Source organism: Chlorocebus sabaeus, chromosome 14 (genome assembly GCF_047675955.1).
Source record: "Chlorocebus sabaeus isolate Y175 chromosome 14, mChlSab1.0.hap1, whole genome shotgun sequence".
Taxonomy (NCBI): Eukaryota; Metazoa; Chordata; class Mammalia; order Primates; family Cercopithecidae; genus Chlorocebus; species Chlorocebus sabaeus.
Window position 1 is genome coordinate 44,129,685 of NC_132917.1, and position 27,697 is coordinate 44,157,381.

General features: G+C 40.1%; 2 protein-coding genes across 9 annotated transcripts in view; one reads left to right on the forward strand and one right to left on the reverse strand.

Moving 5' to 3' along the window:
- PREPL (prolyl endopeptidase like) overlaps window positions 1-9,780 on the reverse strand; it is a 51,752-nt gene extending 41,972 nt beyond the window's left edge. For 2 of the 7 annotated variants that reach the window (XM_038006246.2, XM_007970771.3), the window contains exon 1: window positions 9,652-9,758. Coding sequence is in view for 3 of the 7 variants with exons in the window: in XM_038006244.2 (XP_037862172.1) it covers window positions 7,725-7,943 (219 nt within the window). In the remaining 4 variants the exon portion in view is untranslated. Of the gene's footprint in view, window positions 1-7,724; window positions 8,266-9,614 lie in introns of all 7 variants that reach the window. The other 5 variants (XM_038006244.2, XM_007970767.3, XM_073022946.1 and 2 more) reach the window with 5 other exon arrangements.
- Window positions 9,781-10,163: 383 nt separating this feature from the next.
- Window positions 10,164-27,697, forward strand: part of CAMKMT (calmodulin-lysine N-methyltransferase) — a 418,274-nt gene continuing 400,740 nt past the window's right edge. For both annotated transcript variants that reach the window (XM_038006250.2, XM_038006251.2), the window contains exons 1-2: window positions 10,164-10,384; window positions 21,939-22,111. In XM_038006250.2, coding sequence (XP_037862178.2) covers window positions 10,229-10,384; window positions 21,939-22,111 — 329 coding nt within the window. In that variant the 5' untranslated portion in view covers window positions 10,164-10,228. The remainder of the gene's footprint in view (window positions 10,385-21,938; window positions 22,112-27,697) is intronic.

Here is a 27,697-nt window from a genome sequence, read left to right on the forward strand (position 1 = left end):
AAATAAAAATAAATAAAAAAATTAGCTGGGCATGGTTGTGGTCTCAGTTGCTTGGGAGGTAAGGCAGTAAGAGAGCATGAGCCCAGGAGGTTGAGGCTGCAGTGAGTCATGTTTGTGCCTCTGCACTCCAGCCTGAGCAACAGAGTGAGGCCCTACCTTAAAAAAAAAAAAAAAAAAAAAAAAAAGTATCAAAGGCCTAAAGAAAGAGCTCAGATGGGATGATTTCTGAGGTATGTTTTCTAGCAATAAAATTTATGGTTATATGAAAAAAAAATGCATTAACTATTAATTCATTCTATAAACACTTATTGCTTATCTACGATGTGGCAGTCATTATGTTATGTGCTGGCAAGATGTGTATTATAAAATTCTTGTCTTTAAGGACCTCCCAAAATAATGGGGAGACAGAAAAAGTTTAAAATGATGTAGTAATAGCAGAGAGGTAAATATAGTGATATGACTCCTATGGCTTCAACTTCTATCCATATGTAACAACTCTCCCCAAATTCCAGACTCAAATATCCAACTGCTACTAAAATCTCCACTTTACTAGTGAGTTACATTTATCCTTTCTACTTCTTCATCTTTTTTTTTTTTTTTTTGAGATGGAGTCTCGCTCCCACTGCACCAGGCTGGAGTGCAGCGGCACCATCTTGGATCACTGCAATCTCCACCTCCCGGGTTCAAGTGATTCTCCTTCCTCAGCCTCCCGAGTAACTGGGATTACAGGTGTGTGCCACCAGGCCTGGCTAAATTTTTTTGTATTTTCAGTAGCAATGGGGTTCTGCCATGTTGGTCAGGCTGGTCTCAAACTCCTGACCTCAGGTGATCTACCCGCCTCAGCCTCCCAACGTGCTAGGATTACAGGTGTGAGACACCACGCCTGGCCTTCTTCATCCTTAAGATCTGAATATCAGTAAGGTTACATACATGACTGTGAAATAAGTCCATCTGAAACATAAACCAGATGTGTTTTAGAATTTTGAGATTTTTGGAATGTTAACTGGGTACCTTATCTCAGTTTACAGGGGAACAACACTCTGTAATCAAATGCAGTAACATTTTAGAGCTAAACATCTACTAATTGGGATAAATAAAGATCATAATAGCTTTGTGTCAGTTTAGGTCAGGTTTTGCCCATTCTCAATATCCTCCAATCAGTTAAAAAAAATCGTTTGTTTTCTAAGAGGCTTTTGGATTTTAGAATCCAAAGAGATGAGGAATTATCACTCAAGTTCTTCTAGTCTTCCATTAAGATGTCTCAAATAAAATGTAATCAGGGCCAGGTGCGGTGGCTCATGCCTGTAATCCCAGCACTTCGAGAGCCGAGGTAGGTGCATCACTTGAGGCTGGGGTTCCAGACCAGCCTAGCCAACATGGCAAAACCCTATCTCTACTAAAAATATAAAAAAATTAGCTGGGTGTGGTGGCACATGCCTATAATGCCAGCTGCTTAGGAGGCTAAGGCACGAGAATCACTTGAGCCTGGGAGGTTGCAGTGAGCCGAGGCTGTGCCAGTGCACTACAGACTGGGTGACAGAGTGAGACACTGTCTCCAAAAAAAAAAAAAAAAAAAAAAGCAATCATCCTGTAAAGACTCTCATCTTCACTCATCTGAGTTTCCGACAAGGCTTCCTACTTCCAATTTATTCTCTATTCTGTCAGAGTGATTCTTCTAAAATGCAAATCTGATTGTGCCGACATTTTTCAATAACATACTATTGTTTAAAAGGATCCAGCTCAAACTTTTTGCAAGATATACAAAACTACCTATACATGATCCCGCCCAGTTTGCCTCTTTTGGCTCATCTTTGACCATTTTGTTTTGTTTGTTTTCTTGAGACAGAGTCTCACTCTGTCGCCCAGGCTGGAGTGCAGTGGTGCGATCTTGGCTCACTGCAATCGCTGCCTCCTGGGTTCAAGTGATTCTCCTTCCTCAGCCTCTCCTGCCTCAGCCTCCTGTGTAGCTGGAGTTATAGGTGCACACCACCAAGCCTGGCTAATTTTTGTATTTTTAGAAGATACAAGATCTGAATATCAGTAAGGTTACATGCATGACTGTGAAATAAGTCCATGGTTTCACTAAGATGGTTTCACCGTGTTGGCCAAGCTGGTCCGGAATTCCTGACCTCAAATGATCCACCTGCCTCAGCCTCCCAAAGTGCTGGGATTACAGGTATGAGCCACCGCGCCTGGCCATTTTTGACCATTTTGGCTCTTCTAATTGTAGTGATATCCTCCTCAATTCTGAGCTTTTACGCATGCTGCTCCCTCTGCCTAATTCCTTCTCTTACTTTAGATCTTGATTAAATGTTACCTCCTAAGAAGGGCAATTCTGACCATAGTAACCAAAGTAACTTCTCAGCGGGTAACATTTAATCAAGACCTAAAATAGGAGAAGGAACTAATCAAGTAGTGGTGAATAGGATTAAGGAATAGTACACAGAGGTACTAAGATAGATGGGAAAGAGTCATGTTCTTCAATCTGGGAGATGACCATTGAGGCCTACCCAAAGTAAATGGGGGCAAATTGGCATGAAATGAGAGAGGGGTGAGATTGTGCATGGCCTTAGGAGACATGATTAGGAGACTGGATTTTAAGTTTCTGTAATAAAAGTTTCTGTAATAAGTTTTGGAAAAGTTTTAATTTGGGAAGTGACATGATTTAATTTATATTTTAAGATCATTTTTCTGATGATATGGAAAATGGGTTGGAAAGGAACAAGAGGGAAAGCCAAGAGCCTGGTTAGGAGTCTTTACCACTGGTCCAAGTAAAAGATAGCTAGAGTGATGATGGTAGAGATGGAGAAATATGGACAGGTTCAATATATATTTTGGTTAATACATGTTTCTGAAAATATGTTAAACATGATGACATGATGGTATACATAATTTGGGGTGTATAAACATTTTATTAGGTTTTAACTAGACCATCAAATTAGTGATTTACTGATTATGAATTGTTTGGATGAGACAAATTGATTAAAGTAAGTAGTAGACTTGGTGGTATGGAGACATGGCAAAGATCACAAAGCTAGTTAGGGATACACTGTTAATGGACATGATGGCAGGACAGCAGTGTTCTAGCTTGAACAAATGAGTAAATAGCAATGAAATAAAGAAGAGCTGAATCGGGGCTGGAGAAGTAAAGTTCAATTGTAGATAGTTTGTTTGAGAAGTCAGTGAAACGTCCACCTGGAGATTGTTAGGTAAGCAGCAAAAATACTGTGTAGCTCAGAGGGGATTCTGGGATGATGACAGTAGTTGCTATGTCCCTTCAATCCACGGCCATGGATAAGATTATTTAGGAAGAAATTAAAGAGAGAAAAAGGACCAGGACCAAGTGCTGAGAAACCTCCAAATTTAGAGGTCAAATGGAGGAAAAGTTTGAAAAGCAGACTGAGGAGAATAAGCTTCTAAGGTAAGAGAAAAGTCAGAAAAAGGTGGAGTCATAAAGCCCAAGGAGAAGAGTCTTCCAAGGAGGAAATGGTCAAATATGTCCAATTGGCTGAGAGAGCTTATTCAAGAGGATGAAAGAAAAACAACCACTGGGTTAAAATATGTAACACCTTGGGGTGACACTGACAAAAGTTTTAAGGAAGGAGTGGAAGCCAGACCTAAGAAGGTTAAAGAATAAATGGAATGTGAAGAAGTAACTAATAATGAAGTTGTACCTGTAAGGTAGTCCCACTCTATGAATTATTATGAAAAATTAATGAGACTACCATTTATTTGTCTTTCTGGCATTCCTGAGTTTTCTTTTAAAATTTTTCTTTCCTCCTTCTTTCCTGACAATATTTTGAACTTACTAGTTATAACCAGTGGTTCTTACAAGTCACAGATCATAGTGAAGAAGCCAGCTGTCAACCAATCTATTTAAGAGCTTTTCAACCTGAGGAAACTGATTTAAGAAAAAAACAAGATACCATGTATATATATGTGTATATATGTGTGTGTGTGTGTATATATGTGTGTGTATATATATGTATGTATGTATATGAGACTATTGCAGAAGCTGCTAATCTCTATTACAGAAATAGGCAAATGACATGTTTGACCAAAGGATTTAGTCTTCTCTCTTTAATTATTCAATTTCTTTTTCGTATCTTGTTCAAATTATCACTATTAAAGATTTTGGGAATTATTTTCGTAGGCAGAGCAGAGCAGGATGATGTGGAAGATAAAGAAATGTGATATCTGGATGGATGCTAGTCTTTGAATATCACTAGCTGGCTTGTAAGTATAATGGAGTAGGTTCATCTTGCCATCTGGCTAATGTAAAATGGAAAGCTGAGGTACTTGCCAATAAGAACTGTAGAACTGAATGAATTCAATAAGGTTTAGATCAGCAACACTTGATCATCAAACATTTCCAGTTTCTAAATACAGGTCCACTGTCAGTCAAGCTGTGAGTTCCAGAATTACTAACTTCAAAAAAACAGATCTGGGGCCAGGCATGGTGACTCATGCCTGTAATCCCAGCATTTTGGGAGGCCAACGTGGGTGGATCACCTGAAGTCAGGAGTTTGAGACCAGCCTGACCAACATGGTGAAACCCCACCTCTACTAAAAAATACACACAAAAAAATTAGCTGGGCATGGTGGTGGACGCCTGTAATCCCAGCTACTTGGAAGCTGAGGCAGGAGAACTGCCTGAATCCAGGAGGTGGAGGTTGCAGTGAGCCGAGATCACACCACTGCACTCCAGCCTGGGCGACAAAGCAAGACTCCATCTCAAACAAACAAACAAAAAACAGATCTGTAGGCCTCAACCATAGAGATTTTCATTATGCAGATGTGAGGTGAGATCCAGGAATCCGCATTTCTAAAAAAGCTCCCCAGGATTTCTGATATACAGTTAGACTGCAGCAGTTGATACTGAAGAGTCCCCAAACTTATAGGCAATAATTTGCTGCTAAGGTAATAAGACAGAGGTATAGAATCATGAAATTTTAGCACCTGGAAGACTTTTCAGAGAATGACAAATTGAAACTTGCTTTTTCTTTTTTTTTTTTTGAGACAGGGTATCCCTGTGTCACCCAGGCTAAAATGCAGTGGCACAATCTTACTGTGCCTCAACCTCACTGCAGACTCAACCTCCAAGGCTCAATCAATCCTCCCACCTCAGCCTTCCAAGTAGCTGGGATTACAGGCGTGAGCCACCATGCCCAGCTAATTTTTAGTCTTTTTGGTAGAGATGGGGTTTTGCCATGTTGCCAAGGCTGGTCTCAAATTCCTGAGCTCAGACAATCTGCTCACCTTGGCCTCCCAGTGTTCTGCTATTACTGGTGTGAGCCACTATGCCTGATCAGAACTCCCTATTTTTTTCAGTCAGGAAGATTAAGAGTCCTGATTAGTTCACAGTCACACCAATCGTGGCTAGATCTTTTGCCTTCTAGCATTCCCATTACACATGCTACTTTCTGTTCCTTAACTTATATTAGGTAATAGCTCTTTAAACAGATATATTTTAATTTACATAAAAGCATTAACTACTTTTTCTACTTTTTTGCACCCTATAAAAGCAGATAGAGTTGGAACTCAGTGAATGCTTGCTGAAAGAAGGAAAAGTGCATTCTTGTCTACAGGTGTTTTCACAGCTGCAGGGACATTTATAAAGCTTCCCCAGGTCTCAGTCATCAAAAAAGATGAAGACCATGGCTTTTATATTACATCATTTCTCATAGAGGGAATGGTTGATACATGACATGCGAAAGCAGGATCACTGTCTCAGGTAAAGGAACTACTAAAAGAACTATGAATACTTGGAGTCACTGAGTCAGGTTAAAGTTTCCAGGTAGTGGGAATCTATAAAAGAGAACTGAAAAGTTGCTTCAGGGACAAATGGAGGGAAAAAATAGTCAACCTTCCATTTAGAACGTGAGCTAACATCACAGCTGTTACTCTGATGGTAATTCCTGCCTACTATTTATAAACTAAGAGTTAAGACAAAGTACAACATGACAAAATGTTCTAAACACAATGCAAAATAAAATAACCTAAAAGTCCAAAATTTAGTTCAATAGGTGAAATTAAAAATTTTCTTTCTAAAATAGGAAAGATGTACAAAAACCACAAAAATGAAATAAAAGGAAGATATAAAGAATTTCTAAATGAGTAACTAAGAAAGTGCTAAACTAAGGCAAGACACTATGAAAAGGAAAAGAATTTCAAAGACTAAAACATAAAGGGTAAAAGTCTAGGAAGACTAGGGGGCTAACATATAAAAAGTTAAAAGCAAAAGAGACACACACACAACACCCAAATAGGTATCAGCTAAGATAAGGGCAAAAATTGAACAAAAACTAGAAAAACTGAGTAAAATTAGATTAAAAAGTTTCTAAAATGAGAAGAATCTGCCCAAGTGTCCATCAAGAGAAGAATGGATAAACAAAATGTGGTTTATACAAAGGAATATTATTCAACTATGAAAAGAAATGAAGTTATGATACATGCATACAACACAGATGAACTTTGAAAGCATTATGCTAAGCCACTGAATTGCATACTTTAAAATGGATCAAGTGGAAAAACTTTGTTATACATATATTTTATCCAAAGAAAGGAGGAAGCAAAACAGACTAAAAGAAGAATCAGTATGCGACAAAACCAGAAATTAAAATAAAAAATAAAAAATATATTAAAATCATAAATATGTGAAATTATTGCAAGAACACCACCCCCAAATACCATTAAGGAACCTAAGGAACATAAGAAGTAAAAGGTAGGAGAGGGATGTCAAAGCAGCAGCAGCACAATTAGATAATTTAATCTCAAGTAAGTAGGATGACCATATAATTTACCATTCTAACCAGGACATATTTGAGAGGAAAGGGGACACTATTAATAATTACACAGGGACAACAGGTGTAGGCTGGAGTTGTCCCAGGCATAAGTGGATATGTGGTCACTCTCTATATAAGGGCAATCGGGTCCTCAAGGTTGAGTTCACGCCCACAGCTTGGGGTCTGGCAGAAGTACAACACTCCGACAGTGTCTTCCTGAAGGACTCAAGTGGTCAAAAACGCAAGACTGGTTTTCATTTTTTTACAGAGAAATAAAACACAATTCATGGCCTTTACTGAAGTGTACTGATTCGTGATTCATAAAACAATGAGCATATCATAAGATTTTATTAAGAGCTATAATTTAGTGTTCTTGAAATTTTAGAAGGCTGAATTATACTTTGAAATGCACTGGCAGGCATACTAAGGAAGTCCTGAGGTGAATCATTTTATATAAACCTACATTTTTATATATTACATTAGAGCCCTACAAATATATGTATACACTCTTTTTTTGTTTGTTTGTTTTTGAGACATAGTCTCCCTGTCACCCAGGCTGGAGTGCTGTGGTGTGATCTCAGCTCACTGCAACCACTGCCTCCCCGGTTCAAGAGATTCTCCTGCCTCAGCCTCCCAACTAGCTGGGATTACAGGTGGGTGCCATGACGCCCGACTAATTTTTGTATTTTTAGTAGAGACAGGGTTTTACTATGTTGGCCAGGTTGGTCTCGAACTCCTGACCTCAGGTGATCTGCCTGCCTCGATGGATATACTCGTTTATACTTACATTTGACTAGAGACAACTGAGACTTGAAAATTTGAAAAATCAAGTTAGAATTACTGAGAAAATTAGTAGCTCTGATGTTCTACCCATTCTTTATTTTTAAACTAAAATTAATCTTAATGACCTACAAATAGGTTAACTTAAACAGTCCATACCTTACATGAGAAGCTCCGACTTGGGATGTTTCTTGCTAACTCTGATATCTTGGGTTTATTCTGAAGACACTTGGTTAGGTGATATTTTTTCAATTTTATTCTATTGTAATAATGATCAGCAAAGTTATAGTGATTCAAATGCTGTTTCTGCATGCATTTTCCAAGGTGAGGAATACTATACTTCAAAGCTTGGAGAAATAATTTGGTCTTCTGCTGCATGATACCAAAGTCCCTGGTTTATGCTCCTTTTGGGGCTGCCAGCACACGAATGATTTTATAGGTATGATTACAGAGTAGTGGGTTCTCAGAGTATCTAAGATCAGCAGTTCTTATTGCTCCTTTTCAGGGCCATGCCCCGCTTAGGTTATGAGTAACTTCAGACAGCTGATAACTTAGGCTAACTAAATCTAAAAACGTGTGTAAGTTAAAGTTTCATTCAAATCATACTTCTTGGCAGATGTGACTTAAATGTCTCATTTGTAAAATTAATCCTATCAGGCTCAAACTATGCAGCACTGATTCTGGCACACATAGGGGCAAACTAAAACAAAAAACAAAACAAGAAACAAAATAAAAATTTGCAAATAAGTACACAGACTTAATGGGATATCTCAGGAACTCAGGGCTGTAAAAGGTAAAAAGCCTTTGGTCTTACATAATTATGAACATATCTTTGGTATGTATGTGGAAGATAAACTGGAAAAGCCTAATTATTTAATACAGGTGGGGGAGGGAAGATTAATTATTGTTGAGTGTTAACTAAGTGCCAGGTGCTTTTATCTTATCTAATTTAAATTTTATATGGACTTGATAAATTAGATACTACAATGCACATTTTACAAGTTGCCAAACTGTGGCTGTGGGAGGTTCTAAGCAACTGTTCCAGGTCACTGGGACAGTAAGCTATATAGCAAAAAATCCAATTTGTTTTGGTTCCAAATATTGGAAAACTCAACTATGGATTTTAACGTTAAAAAGGTATTTAGTGCTTTAATTAAAAACAACAAAAAAACCCTGCAAGATGCACAAATAAAATGTGAGGCCATCTCTGGTTTGTCAGGAGGTAGCTTTTATTAACCTTGAGAGCTAATAAATAGTTAAGAGTCAGAGAGACCTGGGTTGAGGTCTTAGCTCCAACACTTAACTGTGTCTCTGGGCCTTATCTGTGGCCCAGTTTCCTTATCTGCAAAAATGAAATGACACCATTTACCTTCTAGGGTTGTTGTTAGAAAAACAAAATGAGGCAGTTTAATGTTAAGACCATAGAGTGCCTGGCACGTAGTGACCACTCAATAAATGGCAGTTGCTATGATTTACGTCAGGAATAATCAAGGTCTGTTGCACACAGCTGAACGTCATTATGGACGTCTTCCACAAAATGCCCCCTGGTATCAAAGGTAGAAGGCTGCGTCAAATTTACCATAGATCAGATGCGCTACGACGCCCCCGCCCCCCTTAATCCCTTTCCATGTCGCAGCAAAATAATGGGCGATTGGGGGTAGAGAAGCAACACTAGTTTTACTAGCTGACACTAGTAAAAAAAAAAGGGGAAAAAAAGACCCGAATAACAAGGGCCTGCAAAGGTCCTACATCCCCACGTCCCCACAGCCTTTATCCATCCTTCATCCTCAAGGAGAAGACAGTATGCAAGGCTAGGATGGGGGTGGGGTAGATAAACGGGTGTTCTCGGGAGAACCTATTCGTTTTCCCCATGCAACTCTCCACCCCAGGGATGAGGCGATCTGAATGCAACAGGGAGAGGGACCAGGTGACACGCACGCAGTGCTGGGCCATGAGTCAAAAAGCGAGGACCTGGGGACTGAGGGGTGGGTGGCTGGGTGTGGGGAGGAAGGGGAGAAGGGAAGAGACCAGCACACTCCCCATACATACGCAAATTGAGAGAATCAGTCCGGCTCTGGACACAAACCAGTGAAGGCAGGCCGGAGAACCTGAAGCTCTCAGAGAGGAGCAGGTGTCACCGCAGGCACGTCCAGCCGAAGTCTGCGTTCCGCAGCCCACAGAACGACAACCTACCCAGAGCCGCCTAGAGCTGGTTTGCAGCACGCCGAGCTACGTAACCTCAATCTACCACGAGCAACAGGCAGATTTCGCCATCTTTGTTGTGGTCAAGGATTTTTCTTGCGTTCCTAGGTTCTTTAGTCTCAAAATATATAAGACTCTTCGTTCTCTGCTAGCCTTCTGAGCTCGAGATGAAGCAGAGAAGACTAAGACAATGCGGGACAGCGTTCCAGTAGCCCTGCCACGTTTCTCTAACCCTCTGGTCCGCCCTCACTCAAGATGGCTACCGGCAAAATGGTGCAATGACGTGACAGCGCGGCCCTGGTTGCCAAGGAGATGCGAGTACCGGAAATGCGGAATTCGGGGAGGGCGCGCATGCCTGGGTCGTGGGGGGGGGGGGGGGGGGGCGGGCGTCACAGGTCCTGACAGGGAAGAAGTTGGCAGGTCCTGGCAGGGGACGAGCTGCGGTGGCGGTACCTCCGGGTATGGAAGGCTCCAGTGAGATGGAGTCGCGAGTCGCGGACGCTGGGGCCGGTGAGACTGCGAGAGCAGCGGGCGGCGGTCCGGCAGTTGGCTGCACCACTCGGGGGGCCGTAGTCTCGGCGCCCCTGGGAGCCGCCCGGTGGAAGCTCCTGCGGCAGGTAGGGGAGAACCTGCTCGCCTCACCTTTGCCTCTGGTCACTCCCCTCTCACGTACCGGGGGAGCGACCGTTCGCAGCTCTTTCCTCTTGGCAGTTCTGGGAGTCCCTTCTCAGTTTGCCGGGAACCACCTGCGAAGCTCCCCCTCGCTTCACCTAAGTGTCCCATCCAAGAGGAGGAATAGGTGGGGTTGGATGAGGAGGAAGACAGCCAAGGCTGAGCTCCTGGGAAACTCAGATCGAAGTAGAGGAACCCCTTCTATACATTTTTGTGCGTCTGGGGGACTTTTCCCCTTCTCGCCAGTCTCTGGTGCGCCCGCCGCTCCCCACTGCTCTTTTCCTGCTTCTGTTTTGCCTCCTTCCCCAGGTTTCTTCTAGCTTAACTTCCAGCCTGGTTCTAGTTACCGATGTTCTTCTGCACCCTCTGGCCCCGTCTTTTGCCCAGCTTGGTTGACTGTGCCGGGGCTGAGATGCGGCACGCGTTCCCTCGGCATCTTCCGTACAGCTGAGCGTGCAAGGAGTAGGAAGAGCTGACCTCCTCTCCCACCGAGGTCTCAAAGTTCAATGATTATCTTGTAGTTTGAAGTGATCAGCGAGATTCTCCGTGTCCAAAGTGGTTTAGTCAAAGTGTGTTCGTTTGTTGAATGATGGTATCTTCTGGTACTTCAAAGTTTCTGCTGTTACTTAGAACTTCACTTGTGCAAGCTTGACGGAAGTTCTGATTTATGATCACTCACAATATTCGCTCACTTCTTGAAGTTAAGTCTGATTATTGTTTTTACATACCAGTGTTATGCCTCTGCCTGAAGTTTTCTGCCTAAAGCTTTACTCAGGAGGACATTTTTCCATTTCTGACAGTTGTGTTTGGAAGAGTTTCCCAGCTATTGCCACTTTACTTGAGATTGTGCTTTTAGTATTTTGAGGGTCACTTTGTTTGCAGTTGCCTTGAGTCACCTTTTCATACAGTGGTCTTTTAGTGCTTTTGGAGTTATGAGTTAAGTAGGTCATCAGAGTTAATTAAAATTTATTTGCTGATGCATTGACAGTCTTTCCAGACCAGTAATGATCTGGTTTTGCTATTGTTACAAATGGTATTACAGGATAAGGAAATGCATGTCCTCACAGATCATCATAGGAAGTACCTATAATAAAGTAAACATCTGATTTTTTTGTTTGTTTTTAATAGTGACCACTGAAATGAGATCTTGGACTCAACCCTCCTCCTGGCCCCCCCCCCCCTGCTTTTTTTTTGAGATGGAGTTTCACTCTTGTTGCACAGGCTGGAGTGCAATGGCTGCGATCTCGGCTCACAGCAACCTCCGCCTCCCGCGTTCAAATGATTCTCCTTCTTCAGTCTCCCTAGCAGCTGGGATTACAGGCATGCACCACCACACCTGGCTTTTTTTTTTTTTTTTTTTGAAGTAGAGACGGGGTTTCTCCATGTTGGTCAGGCTGGTCTCGAACTCCCAACCTCAGGTGATCCACCCACCTCGGCTTCCCAAAGTGCTGGGATTACAGGCGTGAGCCACAGTGCCCGGCCCCCTCCCGTTTTTTTTTTTTTTTGTTTTTTTGTTTTTTTTTGATACACAGTCTTACTATGTCGTCCAGGCGGGAGTGCAGTGGTGCAATGTTGACTCACTGCAGCCTCTGCCTCCCTGGTTCAAGCAATTCTCCCTTACTCAGCCTCCCGAGTAGCTGGGATTACAGGCGCTCACCATCACACCCGGCTAATTTTTGTATTTTTAGTAGAGACGGAGTTTCGCCATTTTGGCCAGGCTCGTCTCGAACTCTTGACTTCAGGTGATTCACCTGCCTTGCCTCCCAAAGTGCTGGGATTATAGGCCTGAGCCACTGTGCCTGCTGCGCCCACGCCCCCCACCCCCCGACTTCTTCTTCTTCTTTTTTTTTTTTTTTTAATGAGCTAGGGTCTTACTTGTTGCCCAGGCAGGTAACTTCTGGGCTCAAGCAATCCTCCCACCTCAGCCTCCTGAGTAGTTGGGATTACAGGGGTATGCCATGATGCCTGGCTTTCAGTGATTCTTAGTGTAGTAAAAGCTACAGCATTTACGTTCATTATAAATTGCGGTCTAAATGAGAACAGTGACAAGTTTCAGCTGTGGCTGTTACATGAACTCCCCACACGTTCTGACATTGAAACTTTTGGTATACATCTGCCTGCTTAGAGTCTTTTTATCTTCTCTACTTGGTGAATGAGTGTTCATTCTTCACACTTCCATTTCAAACTACTCTTCTGTGAAGCCACCCCTAATGCCTCTGGGCTAAGTTAAACCCTCAGCTCACTCTACCAGTGAGCCCCTTATATTATTTTATGATCATGTGATCAGGGTCTCTCTTTCTTACTAGAACGGGCATTCTCCCTGGGAAAAGGTGATGTTTTATTAGTTTATATCCTCTGCATCTAGCACAGGACCTGGTTAATTGGTTTTTAGTAGATGTTTTTAAGTGTCTGTGGAAAGCCTGAGAGTAAGGTCAGTCTTTAAATGGCGCATAGCACCTAGTCCTTAGTGTATTTTATCGGTAAGGTATTGCTCAGTAAGAACCACAACATCACAGTGGCATACAGCAGTTAATATTTGTTTTGTTGGTGCATGTGGGGACCACCTGGGAGCTGACTGACATAGGCTGTAGTCACCTGGGTATCTCTATGATGCACATGTGGTCCATATGTCTCTAATCTTTGGACTAGTGGGCTAAAGTCCTCATGGTGATAGCAGAGGTATAAGAACAAGCCCAACCACAGAAACACATTTTAAACCCCTGCTCACATCATGTGTTTACTTCCTATTGGCCAAAGTCAAGGGGCAGGGAAATACAACTCCTTCCTTGGAGGTGACAAAGAGGAAGTGAATCTTTTTCTATTATAATTTAATCGATCACATATATTAAACATTTACAAGCTCTTAGTAAATGTATTTCAAATGAATGAACCATTCCTATCTTATATGCATCTAGTACTGGAAAACTATAAGGGATCTAAGCAGTGCTAGAGATATGTGACTCCTTTTCTCTCTCGTGGGACATCTGCAGAACATCTGCTCTGTCCGCTTGTTTTTTCCTTTACAATTCTGTCTATCCATTACTCCAGTGCTGTCTCATGGCCTTTTACTTTATGTTAACTGTTCAGTATTTTCTGTGTTTTGTAATTAACAAAACACAGGTTTTGACAGAAAACCTGGTTGACCTAGTGCATCATTTGGTTCCAGGTTACATGATAAATTGCCAAAATTTGAGTCAAGCGAGTACTTAAATTAGACGAGGTCTGGAAGTTTATTAATCAATATCAGTAGAGGTTATGGATGTTGTTCTATTTTCCTCTTTGTTGAGTCTCATTACATGTTGACAAAGATGGCCACTGGCAACTCCAGGCTTTCATATCCATCCAGCTAGTAATCCAGAAGAAATAACTCTTTTCCCCAACATCCAAATCATTTCCTCCAAAGGACTCTGATAGGCCAAGGTTGTACCAATTGCTATGTCCAGAATGGGGCACTTTGGTTAACCTGGGTCATCAGCCCACCCTGTGGCAGGTAAGGTGTAACAACCTCACTAGAATTACATAGAGTGAGGGAGGGGCAGTTCCTAAAAGGAGGTGACGTAGGGCAGATGGAAGAGTAGCAATGACTGTTACACATGTATTTACAAACCACCTACCGAATGAAAAATCTTGCCTAGAGGTGTGACTACCTGGCTGAAGAATCTGATTATGGAATATTTCACAGTACAATTTATATCAAAGCAGGATGCTTTTACCTGGATTGGCTAATTGAAAAAGTTGGTTAAGAGGTGAATTGTAATAACAATACATATTCCAAGTGAAGTTATTTTTTGAGTGTCAAATCTTTCTAGATATTTATAATTCTTCAAATGTTTGTAGTTGGCTTCCAACACCTAAATTGATAGTAAACTTTTAAGCAACTTACCTTTATCTTTCTAAAACATTCAACTTGGCTTTTAGGGTAGCGACAACTCCCTTTTAGCTCTATGTTATTAGTTTTGTAATATTTAATTAATGACAAGTTAAATATTTAATTGATGACAAATTTAATTTATTTAATGACAAGTTAAATATTTCATTGATGACAAATTTAATTTGTTATTTTGAAGAACAAGTAGAATAAAAAGGTTTGTGAAGAAGCACAGTTAACTTGGCAAGCATACAACTTGACACTGGCATCAGATGCATCTAAATCTTGATCCAGTCCTAGGTCTACCACTTGCTGTGTGCTCTTCACTGATCTGTATCAAGTATTTAGATTGTTATGGAATGTATTTTTGTTTCACCTTTATTCTTGACTTTGTTTTATATCCTTACTTTTGCTTTCTTTTTTTCTTTCTCATCCACTTTTCACAAATGGTATCTTGTTGTATTGTTCATCTTTTTAAGCCATCTTAAATCCTTTTGGTAATAGGTGTGATGTAAGTCTTCTGTAAGTTGTCGGAATTTGGACAGCTTTTTTACTTTTCTAACCTCAGTTTTCTCTTCACTTAATGGGAGCAATAACACATACTTTGGAGGGTTGTTTTGAGTATTTGACATAATATTTGTAAAATGCTTAGCTTGGAATCTGCCACGTCATAGACTCACCATAAATAGTAGCTATTATTATTATTATTATTTGAGACAGAGTCTCACTCCATCACCCAGGCTGAAGTGCAGTGGTGTGATCCCGGCTCACTGCAACTTCCATGTCCTGGGTTCAAACGATTCTTGTGCGTTAGTCTTCCGAGTAGCTGGGACTACAGGTGCACACCACCACGCCTGGCTAATTTTTGTATTTTTTTTTTTAGCAGGGATGGGGTTTTGCCATGTTGCCCAGGCTGGTCTTGAACTCCTGAGCTTAAGCATTCTGCCCACCTCAGCCTCCCAAAGTGCTGGGATTACAGGTGTGACCACCATGCCTGGCCTGTTGCTATGTCTTAAAAATGGGAAACAATATAGCTTCTGCATATAAAGGATAAGGTTTTCTGGTTTTTACTTGCATCCCTGAGCATAGATTCATATATAAATATAGGGATTCAGAGTTCTATTTACTGTCCTCCTAACTGTAGGGTAACTGGAATTGGCCATTTTTGTTGGGGGGATCCCAAATGTCAGTATCTACAAGTCTTTTTTTCTCGTTCCAGTATCCCAGAAAGGAAACCAGGTTAAGCATCCCTAATCCAAAAATTCAAGATCTTAAATGCTCTAATATCTGAAACTTTTTGACAGCTGACATGTTGCCATGAATGGAAAATTCCATGCTTGACCTCATGTGACGAGTTGCAATTAAAATACAATCAAAACTTTGTTTTGTGCATAAAATTATTTTAAAAATTATATAAAATTGCCTTCAGGCCATGTGTACAAGGTATATATGAAAAATAAATGAATTTCATGTTTAGACTTGGGTCCCATCCCAAGCCTTCTCTTTATATTTTGCAAATATTCCCAAATCCAAACAAATTTAAAATCTGAACAAATTCAAAATCCAAAACACTAATGGTTCCATTTTGAATAAGGGGTACTCATTCTATGTTGCAATCTCCTCTCTGGCAGATACGACTCGCTGCCTATTATCTAGAAGCTAAGTGAAGGAAAGGGATATTGATCAGAATGAAGAGCCTATTATACTACTTTAAGCTGTACTTGATGTTTAAGATCAGAACTGTCACTCATCTTCTCTAGAAATGTACCTATCAAAGTTCCATTGTGGGGAAGTGTAGTTGCCTGGTGTTGATGATGTAATCAGGGCATCTAGCTACTCTTCTAAAAGTTTTTCAACCAGTAGTTTTGTGTTTAGCCTTACTCCTCTATCCAACTGCTACATCTGGTCTTCATAAGTGTTTCTGTATAGTTATGATCAGTTTAGTTAGTTCTGAAGTAAACAAACATTTCAGGTTAATAAATGGGTCTTCGACTTCCATTGTGTTCAGTTTCATACGTTGTTTACCTAATGGGTTTAGGGACCTTAGGACTTGATGTCTTTTTTTTTTTTTCTTCTGATACTTAATCTTTTGACATGAACTTACTTGGCATAGCATTGATATTTGATTAAATGGCTTATTGACTGACTTAGGAGAATGAGAAAATGCCTTGACTAATTCCTTCACCCCAGATAATTTCATTTGAATATTATTTAATTATATAACATAGGTATTTGAAGGAGGTCTTCTAAAAATGGTAAATGATAAGGTTATAATCTACCTTAAGGTTAACTTGATGGGAGATTTGAGTATCCTCTCAGTTCATAAAACTACAAATATTATTGATGGCCTTAAAATAACTGTATCTTCTTTTTTTTTTTGAGACGGAGTCTCGCTCTGTCGCCCAGGCTGGAGTGCAGTGGCCGGATCTCAGCTCACTGCAAACTCTGCCTCCCGGGTTTAGCCATTCTCCTGCCTCAGCCTCCCGAGTAGCTGGGACTACAGGCGCCCGCCACCTCGCCCGGCTAGTTTTTTGTATTTTTTAGTAGAGACGGGGTTTCACTGTGTTAGCCAGGCTGGTCTCGATCTCCTGACCTCGTGATCCGCCCGTCTCGGCCTCCCAAAGTGCTGGGATTACAGGCTTGAGCCACCGCGCCCGGCCCATCTTCTTTTTAAAGAAACATCAAAAGTAATTTGACTTGATCTCCTATTGTAATTACTTTTACCTAACATGGATTATATAAATGTCTTATTTGTTCTAAATATGTTGCCTGTTACTTTCATTGAATATTAGCTTGTTGTCATATTGTAGATCACGTAGATCATGCAGATCACACTAAACTATGAAAGCCCCTTCCAGTATTATACATGTGGTAACTTAAGTTATTTTTTACATTAGTGGTTTATGGTGCCATTACCTTGACATCAGAGTACCTTGGTGCCATTACCTTGACATCAGAGTAATTTAGACTATAAAAAGGTATTTACTGTTTGGAATTTAATTGGGCAAGATTGAAGACAATTTATAATATCTACATTTTATATTTTTAAAAATTTAATACTTTGTTTTTTCCTAAGAGTAAACTCTGTTGAGTAGTTTGTTTTTCTTCCTGTTGCCCATAGTTGACAGACAATAATAAGACCCTGTATTATTATTATTATTATTTTTAAACAGAATCTTGCTGTTACCCAGGCTGGAGTGCAGTAGTGCAATCTGGCTCAAACAATTCTCCTGCCTCCTGTGCCTTCTGCCTCCCAGGCTCAAGCAATTCTCGTGCCTCAGCCTCCCAAGAACCTGGGATTACAGGTGCATGCCATGCACTGCCTAATTTTTGCATTTTTAGTAGAGATGGGGTTTCACCATGTTGGCCAGGCTGGTATTGAGCTCCTGGCCTCCAGCGATCTACCCACCTTTGCCTCTGAAAGTACTGGAATTACAAGCATGAGCCACCATGCCTGGCTAGGATCCTGCTTTTGATTACGGCTTTTAAACTATTAAAAATAAATAAAACCTTCAAAGAGAGGCTACCTTTTCTGATCCTCCATTTAAAAAACTAACCTTCTGGCCGAGTGTGGTGGCTCAAGCCTGTAGTCCCAGCCCTTTGGGAGGCCGAGACGGGTGGATCATGAGGTCAGGAGATCGAGACCATCCTGGCTAACACGGTGAAACCCCGTCTCTATTAAAAATATAAAAAACTAGCCGGGCGAGATGGCGGGCGCCTGTAGTCCCAGCTACTCGGGAGGCTGAGGCAGGAGAATGGCGTGAACCCGGGAGGCGGAGCTTGCAGTGAGCTGAGATCCGGCCGCTGCACTCCAGCCTGGGCGACAGAGCGAGACTCCGTCTCAAAAACAAAACAAAACAAAACAAAACCAAAAAACTAACCTTCTAAAACTTCTACATTGTATATAAAATTTAAACATATTTTTCCTATGAGATATATTCATAGTGATATATTTTCTCGATTGTTTTGATCTCAGTTTGCCCTTCTACACGTAAGAATTATGCATTGTTGGAATAAGGGTTCCTTTTTAGAAAATACAAACCACTCTAGCTACTTTAAGCAGAAGGGGGTTTAGCATAGTGAATTAAGTGCTTACAAAATCATTGGAGAAACAGTCTAAGAATGAATCCCAGAACAGCAGAGTCCCAGTACAGTATAAAGCTGAAATTGGCCAGCTGAGGGAAATACTGCCTCTGCCACAATGAAGAACCTGAAGCTGTCTCCAGGATTACATCACTTTAGCTGTGATCTTTGATGAACAGGAAGCTGCTGTGCCATGACTACAGATTCTAGAAGCATACCTTGCTTCTAGATCTGTACCAGGAGAGGTGATGCCACTTGTGCTTCCTCTCACTCTCCATTAAATTAGAGTGAACACTGGGACCTCTGTTAAAGCTGCTTCAGAAAAACCAAGTATCTTTACAACTATTCTAACCAGCACAAGTTGGTGAATTATAGTTAACACCATCTTTCCTCCTTTCAAATCTCATGTTAGTGCATCTGAGTAGTTAAACCAAAATCACACCTGAAACTCTGGCTGCTCAGGATTCCGGGAAATACAGTTTCTAACTTTCTAGCTCTATAAAATAGAAAGGTATCTTGGAAGCTAGAATGGATAGGTGATGCCAGTTTATCATATTCTCTAAGCAGAGGTATTAAGAGTTTAGGGTCTGTAGTCAGGCAGCTTGTATTTTAACTTTGGGTTTGCCTCTTGTGAACTCTCTGATATTGGGCAAATTACTTAACTGCCCTGTATTCTAGTTTTTTATCTCACGTAATGGGTATCTATCCCATAGTGTTGTTTGAGGATTTAATGAAGAATGTGGTAAGACTTACATTAATTCTTACTCAGACATTCATATAATTTCCTTGTGAGCAATCTGGGCCTGGATTATTCTTTGTGGTAAGTTTTATATGTATGAATTCAGTTTTTGAAATAGTTTAGACTATTGGGATTTTCCATTTCTTCTTGTGTCAGTTTTATTAGTTGTGTTTTTCTAGAAATTTGTCCATTTCATCTAAATTTTCAAAGTTAGTTTTCATAAATATCCCTTCATTATTATTTTTTAATGTCTAGGATTTATATTATAGTAATCTCCTATCATATTGATACTTCTTCCTTTTTTTCTTATTAGTCTTATTAAGGATTTATCAATTTTATCAATCTTTTCAAAGAAACAACCTTTAGTGTTATTGAATCTCTCTCCTATGTTTGTTTTATCTTTCATTAACTTGTACTCTTTCAAGGATCTAATTTTCTTATTTTTCAAATTTTTGCAGTGAATACTTATTAACTTTTGACCTTTCCATATTTTTTTCTCTAGGCCTGGATTTAGCTGCATGTCATATGTTTTGAAATGTATTTCTATTATTCAATTCAAAATTACTTTATAATTTCCTTTGTTTTTTTTCAGAGATAGAGCCTCACTCTGTCACCCAGTTTGGAGTGCAATGGCCTGATAATTGCTCACTGCAGCCTCAAACTCCTAAGCTCAAGCAATCCTCTTGCCTCAGCCTCCTGAGTAATTAGGACTACAGGCACATACCACCATATCCTGCTAATTATTTTTATTTTTAATTTTTTTTTTTTTTTTTTTTTTTTTTTTTTTGGGGGGAGACAGAGTCTCGCTCTGTCGCCCAGGCTGGAGTGTAGTGGCGGGATCTCAGCTCACTGCAAGCTCCGCCTCCCAGGTTCGCGCCATTCTCCTGCCTCAGCCTCCCGAGTAGCTGGGACTACAGGCGCCCGCCGCCTTGCCCGGCTAGTTTTTTGTATTTTTTAGTAGAGACGGGGTTTCACCGGGTTAGCCAGGATGGTCTCGATCTCCTGACCTCGTGATCCGCCCGTCTCGGCCTCCCAAAGTGCTGGGATTACAGGCTTGAGCCACCGCGCCTGGCCATTTTTAAATTTTTTTGAGACAGAGTCTCGCTGTTGTCACCCAGGCTGGAGTGCAATGGCACAATCTTGGCTTACTGCAACCTCCGCCTCCTGGGTTCAAGCGATTCTCCTGCCTCAGCCTCCTTGTTAGCTGGGATTACAGGCCCCAGCCACCACGCCTGGCTAATTTTTGTATTTTTAGTAAGGATGGGGTTTCACCATGTTGGCCAGGCTGGTCTCAAACTTCTGACCTCTGGTGATCTACCCGCCTCGGCCTCCCCAAAGTGCTGGGATTACAGGCATGAGCCACTGTGCCCAGCCTATTTTTATTTTTTGTAGATATGGGGTCTTGTCATGTTTCTCAGGCTGGTCTGGAACTCCTGGCCTCATGCAGTCCTCCTGCCTCAGTCTTCCAAAGTGTTGGGATTACAGGCATGAGCCACTGCACCTGGCCTATAATTTTTATTGTATGTTATTTTTCTGGTTCATAGGTTATTTATAAGTACATTGCCTAGTTTCCAAATATATTTGGCTTTTTAAATATCTTTTAATTTATTTTTGTTTGCTTATGAGTCAGAAGTTATTTTATATCTAAGATTTTTGTATCATGGGAAATGTCAAACATATATAAAACTAGAGAGAAGAATACAATAATCATTCAGGTACTGATAAGCTTCAGCAATTTTAACTCATGAACAAGGGTGTTTAATCTCACTTCTCCCATTGCCCCCCACACCATTATTTTGAAGCAAATCTCACATGTCATTTTTTTCTTCAGTTGTTTCATTATGAACTTATAAAAATGACATTAAAAAATCACAGTACCACATCAACCCAAAATAATTAATTGATGTCATGAAAGATCTGATCAGTTTTCAAATTTTTCTCATTTTGTCATAATTTTTCTTTATAATTTGATTATTTTGGAATAGGATCCAAATAAAATCCAAACATTATCATTGGGTGATATCTCCCACACTTTAAAATCTGTCTTTCAGCAACACCAGCAAAATTATTCATTATGCTAAAACATACATACCTTGCATACTCAATATATCTCCCCATTCCTAGGTAAGCTTTGAAATTCAACTTTTCTCTCCCAACTCCATAGGCTATTAAAGATGCAGTATATCTTCTCGATTCTTTCTTTTGGAATTGACAAATATCCCCAGGAGAAAAGTGGTTGCAAAAGTCAGAGTAACCTTTGTAGGTTTTCTCCTTTTAAAGATATCAGACTGCGGGCGAGGTGCTGTGGCTCACACCTTTAATCCCAGCACTTTGAGAGGCCAGGGTTGGAGATCACTTGAGCCCAGGAGTTTGAATCCAGCCTGGGTAATATAGGGAGACCCCATCTCTACAAAAAATTTAAAAACTTAGCCAGGTGTGGTGGTGCATACTTGTAGTTCCAGCTGCTAGGGAGCCTGAGGTAGGAGTATCGCCTGAACCTAACTGGGTGACAGGCTAGGTGACAGTGAGGCTGGGTGACAAAGTAGGATCTTGTCTCAAAAAAAAAAGAAAAAAAATATATCAGACTTGTAAATCTTCACTATCTTTGCTCTCTGATGTCTTCAAGTAATGTTTTAAAATATTTTGTTCATCTTTTATAGTTATCTTCAGTAGGAGATATATGTGAATTATCTAATCTGTTATTATTGGAAGGGAAAGTCCCCTTACCACTTAAATTTTGAACATTTTGAACACTTAACTTACTATGTGTTTGTAAAACATGACTGCAATATTTGGTTTTATTTCAAAGGTTCTGAAGCAAAAACACCTGGATGATTGCCTGCGACATGTATCTGTAAGAAGATTTGAATCATTTAATCTGTTTTCAGTAACAGAAGTCAAAGAAAGGGAAACTGAAAAGGAGGTTGGTGCATGGGTCCAATATACAAGCATCTTCTGTCCTGAATACAGTATCTCCATAAGGTAACCATTATTCTAGTTAAGATTTGTAAAAACTAGATTTCTCTTGGATAAGAAAAACAATCTAATAAGAATCTCATTATTTATTCTATTGAGTTTACAGACAATCTTTATCAGAACTTAGGTTTTACAACTTGTTTTAGGAAATCCTGCTGTTTTAACTGGGTCTTGCTGTATTGTCAGACTAAAGGAAAAAATTCTCACAAATATAGTGGCATTTGAAGATAAGGTGGTTGCAAATCAAAGGGTTCGTTTAAACATTCTGTCATAGCATATGTTTATGACAAAAAGCCACGTTTGTTTTGAGGCAAAGAAGGCTGAAAGTGAAAACAGAATTTTTCCAAACTACCCTTCAAGTAGTAATCTGAAAAATCAAGCTTTGATATTTTTTCCATTTATTTATTTTTATTACTTTCAGAATAGAATAAATCTTAAGACTAAAGGAGAAAATTCAAGTGAAAACACTGATATTGTAAGAAGCATATGGACTGTTCTGACTTTAAAAATCATTAGAAAAGAGACAAGAGAGTTGCAGACTGCAGTAACGAGATACCATTTTACTGAATTAATTTTCTCTCACAGTTATATTCTAGCATGTTGCAATATTACTGTAGGTGTTTGATTTTATAAAATCTGCCTTTTCTGACAGGATTTCACATTTTGAAAGGGAGGGAGGAGCACATTTACAGTAACTGTAAGAAGAGCAAAAAACATTTTAAGTGGAAATGTGACTGAATAAGGTTTAGGTGAGGCTAGGAATAATTTTAAGAAAAAAATTTTCACAAAGGATGTCTATTTATAGTATATGTTTCTCGAGCTATTTTAGTTTAGAATATCTAAGTTTTAAAAGATATAATAGCTAAAAATTTTGGATTTGGATAAAAATTGACTAGGATGGGCAGGAAAGAACAATTAGAATCTGGTTTTATAATATTATTTTACTGAAAATGCCGACTGGGCACAGTAGCTCATGCCTGTAATCCCAGCACTTTAGGAGGCCAAGGCAGGTGGATCAAGACCAGCCTGGGCAATGTGGCAAAACCCCACCTTTACAAAAAAATACAAAAATTAACTGGGCGTGGTGGCATGTGCCTATAGTCTTAACTACTCCGGAGGCTGAGGTGGGAAGATTGATTGAGCCTGGGAGGTTGAGGCTGCTGTGATCTGTGATTGTGTCATTGCACTCCAGCCTGGGTGACACAGGAACACTCTGCCTCAAAAAAAAAAAAAAAAAAAAAAAAATGAAATCAAATAAAAGTAAAGAATATGCCAAATAAAAGATACAAACGTACAGATTTTTGGGTGTACCTGTACATTCATTATAAGATTCTAATTAGGATGCCCCAACTGTTTTGCTTTTTTTTTTTTTTTTTGAGACGGAGTCTTTCTGTGTCACCCAGGCTGGAGTGCAGTGGCACAATCTCGACTCACTGCAAGCTCTGCCTCCCAGGTTCACACCGTTCTCCTGCCTCAGCCTCCTGAGTAGCTGGGACTACAGGCTACCAACACCACACCTGACTAATTTTTTTTTTTTGTATTTTTAGTAGAGACGGGGTTTCACCGTGTTAGCCAGGATGGTCTCGATCTCCTGACCTCATGATCCGCCCGCCTCGGCCTCCCAAAGTGCTGGGATTACAGTCATGAGCCACCGTGCCCGGCCCTGCTTTGCATTTTGATGGAGATAATCAGTTTTGTCCTTGGTTAGGAAAGAAAGGTATATGCTTACTCTGTGTCAGATACAGAGCTAGGTAATTTGATATATTCCATTTCAAGTGATCCTTACAATAACTTTGTGAAGCAGGAATGGAAATGATTAAACAGTTAGAAGGAAATTAAAGACAAGGAAGGACAGAGTGATCCAGTAGGGGTCTTTAGGTATAAAGTTCTAAAACTTATCTTCTACATCAACTGGTGAAAAGGGACAATAAGTATAAATTGTAGCAAGAATAATTTCGTGACATCTTGAAGGCCCTGGTAAGGGTTAGCCAGTGAGAATGTGGAATAGTCTCTTCTTGAGATCTTTCAAAGCAAGTCATGGTTATCCACTTGTGGAGATGATCCTCATATAGTACTCTCTGGAGCCCAGGCTATAGAGTAAACTGGGACTCCTCTCCAACAGCAGTGTTCTTTGTGATGTATCTTCTTGTGATATATTCATTTTTGAAAGAGTAAATGTATGTCTATATAAATATGACGTTGAATTGGAAAAAAGATGGTGACTGAGCTAAAATTTTGGCTTCATTGGCTGCCAAGTTTTGTTTTTTCTTCAAACTAGTTAGTATCTGTCCACATTAGTGCAAAAATAACAGTACTTTGGGAGGCCGAAGCAAGAGGATCAATTGAGGCCAGGAGTTCAAGACTAGCCTTGGCAACATAGGGAGACCCTGTCTCTACAAAAAATTTTAAAAATTAGCCAGGAGTGGTGATATGTGCTTGTAGTCCCAGCTACTGAGGAGGCTGAGGCAGGAGAATCCTTAGAGCCCAGGATTTCAAGGCTGCAGTGAGCCATGATCATGCTGCTGCACTCCAGTTTGGGTGACAGAGCGAGACCCCTTTAGGGATTACAGGCTTGAGCCACCATGCCTGGCCAGGGGTTCTTTTTTGTTTTGTTTTTTAATATTACTTGCAATAGCCCAAAGCAGTGGTTTAGAACTAGTTTTGAAATGAAGTGGAGTACTCTCATCTTCCTCTATATTTTTTAAGTTTATTTAATCATCAGTAATGATGATTGAAAAAAAAGTGATGAATAGTGTTAAATTCAAACCAATAAATATTTAATAGCACCATATATATATATATATAAACAGAAAGAAATATAAATATACAATACTATGCTCAAGGAGCTGAAATACATAAAAGTTAAATAATAAAAATAATTAAATAAGGAAAGTTAGCTATCCAGTCTAAGAACTCTCACCAAGCTGTGCATAACTACATTTAAAATGAGTGGAATACTCACACTTAATAGAAGTTTAGAGGTAGGAGTGATTTTTGGAAATGATTTTTTAAAAAACTGGATCTGGAAGTACTAGAAAGTTCTGGGAGAAGGGGATGCCCAGATGATGGCAAAGGTACTAGAAAATACGCAGGATGAGAAAGAGCAAGACAGAATCATCAGAGGCTACTGAGAAGGCCATTGCAATCTTTAACTGGAGGAATGATTATCAATACATAGTATATGGTGGATCTGCTCCAGGTTGTTGTTTGTTTTTTTTTTTTCTTTTAGAAGGAGCCTCAACCTGTCACCCAGGTTGGAGTGCAGTGGCCCATTCTCAGCTCACTGCTACCTTTACCTCTGGGGTTCAAGTGACTCTCCTGCCTCAGCCTCCTGAGTAGCTGGGATTACAGGTGTGTGCCACCACACCTGGCCAATTTTTTTGTATTTTTAGTAGAGATAGGGTTTTACCATCTTGGCCAGGCTGGTTTTGAACTCCTGAAATCAAGTGACCTACCTGCCTTGACTTCCCAAAGTGCTGGAATTACAGGTGTGAGCCACCATGCCCAGACTACTCCAGGTTCTATTAAGGGGCTAAGCATTGGAGATGTTGGGCTGGGCACAGTGGCTCATGCCTGTAGTTTCAGCACTTTTGGGAGCCTGAGAAGGGTGGATCCCTTGAGCCTAGGAGTTCGAGACCAGCCTGGCCAACCTGCTGAAACCCTGTCTCTACTAAAAATACGAAAAAAAATAGCTAGGCATGGTGGTTCATGCCTGTAATCCCAGTTACTCGGTGGCTAACACATGAGAATTGCTTGAACCTGGGAGTGGAGGTTGCAGTCAGATGAGATTGTGCCACTGAACTACAGCCTGGGTGACAGAGTGAGACTCTGTCTCAAAAAAAACAACAACAAAAAGAGACACTGGGGATGTTATCATAATTGTAAACCCCATTTTCACTTTCTCAGTTCTCACCGCCTGAGATCACCTGCCACAGCTTAACAGAGATAACACACACAGGGTGATCAGAACTTGTTATAAATACTTATTAGTTTTGTCTATCTTAAACTATTGCTACCCATTAATTTCTGTCTCCTTAAAGTTTTATTAGAGTTGAAATGAATACCCCCAAGAGGGTTAATACCTAGGTATTTGTGAATTCAAAATACCTACTTGTATCTTGTTTATATAAGCAGCGGCCTTAATAAGAACTTTGACCATTATTTTCTGTCAGCCTTCTATGATGATACTTAAAATGAAGGAATAATTTTCCCTTAGTGACTTTTTATCTGAAGCTAAGGTTTAAACAATGTAAAAGTTAGGTTACGAAACTCCCAAGGTTTGTTGTCGTCTTTGTCTACCTGTGAATGGTCGACTCTTTGTTTCAAATTAAGTGTAGAGAGTTTTAAAATGAAAATCCATGGTATGACTCCTGGATTTTGTTTCTTGACAAAATATTCTTGCCTTTCTGGTACTTTCTTTCTTTCTCTTTTTTGAGATGGTCTCACTGTATTGCCCAGGCTGGTGTGCAGTGGCATGATCATAGCTCACTGAACTCTTGACCTCCCAGGCTCAAGCAATCCTCCTGCCTTAGTCTCCCAAGTAGCTAGGACTACAGTTACATGCCACCATGCCCAGTAAGTTTTGTATATTTTGTAGAGATGGAGTTTTGCTGTGTTGCCCAAGCTGGTCTCAAACTGCTGGGGTCAAGGGATCTGCCTGCCCTGCCCTCCCAAAGTGGTGGGATTACAGGCATGAGCCACTATGCCTGGCATTTGGTACTTTATTTCTTAGAACTTTGTAGAAGAGGCTCTTGTTATTAGATGGATGCAAATTTATAAACGAAGAGATACCAGGAGATGTTTATACTAAAATTCTTTAATCAAAATTTCCTTTTCCCTGTCTCATAAACTGTAATCTATTGTATAAAGCTTGCTGTGTAGACACAAGAAATTGTTCCTATCTCTCATATTCCAACTTAATTTCAGCACAGCAGGAGTTTGCATATTCTGGAAGCTTTAAATTACTTCCATTATATATGGAACCATGTAAGTGCCTGAGTTATTCATTTATAAGTGTATGCATGCCTTAGGTATAGAAAAAGCTGAGAGGCCTGAACTGTCCTCCTTTGTTTGAATAAGACTGCTGTTGCTATGGTAATTGCTGAATTAGAAGGCTAGAACTCTTGACTTTTGGCTTGTCCTGGGAACTTAGAATGGGCAAAAAGTCAAGAATGACTTTGTCTTTGACTGTGTTGCATCTTTCTATTACAACAAATGCACTACACCGAGATCATACCTTCCATTTCTAGGGAAAGAAAAAGACCAAACCCTCACTTCATTATTTTAGTTATGTAGCTTGTGAATGTTCAGTAAATAAAAACTAGTGATTAGATGGTTTGCTTATGAATTAGATGTATGACATATTATTTTTGTATGTGTGGTATAACCTAGGTGCCTATATAGAGCTTGGCAAGGCTGGCATCTGAGACAAATATGAATACTGCATCTATATTTAAAAGCATAGTTTTAATGTTAGTAGTGATATTAACAACAGAGCTGAGCGTTAGTAATAAAACAGTGTTTTTTAGGACCTGTAAAATATGATCCATACTTTCCAGAAAACTGTGAATTCCATTGTGTCACATTTTTATG